This window comes from Pterocles gutturalis, unplaced genomic scaffold (assembly GCF_000699245.1).
Source record: "Pterocles gutturalis isolate BGI_N339 unplaced genomic scaffold, ASM69924v1 scaffold11177, whole genome shotgun sequence".
NCBI classification, from domain to species: domain Eukaryota; kingdom Metazoa; phylum Chordata; class Aves; order Pterocliformes; family Pteroclidae; genus Pterocles; species Pterocles gutturalis.
In genome coordinates, this window is record NW_010110341.1 from 2904 (window position 1) to 4561 (window position 1658).

Sequence of the window (1658 nt, forward strand, 5' to 3'; positions counted from 1 at the left end):
CCTTGTCCCAAAAAAGCCCCTACCCATGGCCTTGGCTCGCCCCCTCTGCAGCAGCAGCTCCTGCAGAGCCACACGCCCCGTCCCGCACTGTCTGGAGCCTCGTCACCACTGCAGGGATGAAGGGATGCAGAGCAGGAGTGCTGCAGGGCTCCAGGGAACCTCACCCCAGGGATGGTGGAGGATGGAGAAGGTGGTGCCAGGCGAGGGGCATGCAAGGCGCCACTGGCTGCCTCCCCATCCCACCAGCCATTTCCATCTAGGCACAGCAGAGCTGCAACACCTCCCTTTACAGGCTCCAGTACCTTGACACTGGTCTCTTTGGAGAGTCCAGTTTCGTACTGAGGGCAGACCCGCAAGGTGACAGAGCCTGGCTTCTTCCCTCGGTCTGCCAAGCACCCAGGCTGCTCCAGTCCACTCAGCCGAGTGTGTCCGGAAGACGGGCTCAGAGCCCTGCCCGCCCCGCCGGCGCTCGGGGCTGGGCGTTGAGCCAGTCCCCAGCCTGAGCTGGCTGCCATGGCCCACGGTCCTGCTCTCTGTCGGGGAGCTGTCGACGGAGCCAGGGCAGGACTTTCTGGCCGCTTGGCAGCGTGGTTTGGGGAAGTCCAGGCTGCTGGTTCGGACGCAGTATGCCTGCCGCTTCTCTGTGATGCGGAGCAGCTCAATCTGTCGGCTGGGCAGGACAAAGTCACTGTCATAGAGCTCAGCTGGTGGCCGGGGCTCCTCTGGCAGTGGTGGCGGGGGGGTCTTGAGCTCATGGGGCGGGGCGCTGTCCCGCAGGGTGCGGGTGACTCTCCGGCTGCAGCAGTCGGGCCCCGAGGAGGAGTACACCAGGTCGAGCTCCTTTGGGCTCTGCGCTCGGCTGGAGTCGTAGTCACTGTCAGTGGCCAGGAACACCTCTGAGGACCCCTCTTCGTCTGACAGCCCGTGCAAGTCTGTGAGAAAAGAAGCAAAGAGGGGCTCAGCCTTGCTGTCAGCAGCCCTGGCTGAGGGATTGCACCAGATGGAGTCCGAGGAAGCCTCCATGTGTTCGCCCCCTTGCCATACACCCATGCTGCGCTCTCCAAGGCATGGGCAGAGCAGGTCCAGCTGCCCTGCCTGCAATCCTGACACCGGCCCTGCCTGCAGCCCCATGTTGCAGCCAGCCAGAGCGGCACTCCTGGCTCCCCTGAGCACGGGCAGCCCCCTGAGCCCACCCAGCAGGAGCTTTGCAAAGCCGGGTCCTTACCGGAGTTGAGCTTACGGCTGGTCTCTGGTGAGGGTGCCGGGGAGGGAAGGTAGTCGAGGTGGGACGAGGTGGATCGGGTTTTCTCCTTCATTGTACCACCAGCCTTGCTGAGGAAGCACCTGAGAGACACCCCGCAGGAGGGCTGCTTGTACCGGGCATGTTGCAGGGCATCCATAATCCAGCGCATCTCGCGCCAGATCTCCTCCATTTGCTGCCAAAATAGGAAACAAAGGATTACTTTCAAAAAGCCAACAACAGCAACAACCAAAAAAAAAAAAAAGGCCCCACAGCAAAACTCAGGCTCTCCGCACACACTTTTTCCAAGAGGTGAAAACTTCAGGGGAATCCCCAAGTCAGGAAATCCCAAGAAAGTGCTCTCGGGTGGGAAGATGCTGCTTTGACCACCAGCAGCTGGCGGGTTCGGCGGGCCCGC

At 62.0% G+C, this 1658-nt stretch overlaps 1 protein-coding gene across 1 annotated transcript in view; it reads right to left on the minus strand.

The window, feature by feature from the left end:
- Positions 1 to 1658, minus strand: part of LOC104461669 (ankyrin repeat and fibronectin type-III domain-containing protein 1-like) — a gene marked incomplete at its 5' end in the record, with an annotated part of 42829 nt that overhangs the window by 2390 nt on the left and 38781 nt on the right. The window contains 3 exons of the mRNA XM_010073330.1: positions 303 to 338; positions 397 to 932; positions 1226 to 1436. Of these exons, the coding sequence (XP_010071632.1) occupies positions 303 to 338; positions 397 to 932; positions 1226 to 1436 (783 nt within the window). The remainder of the gene's footprint in view (positions 1 to 302; positions 339 to 396; positions 933 to 1225; positions 1437 to 1658) is intronic.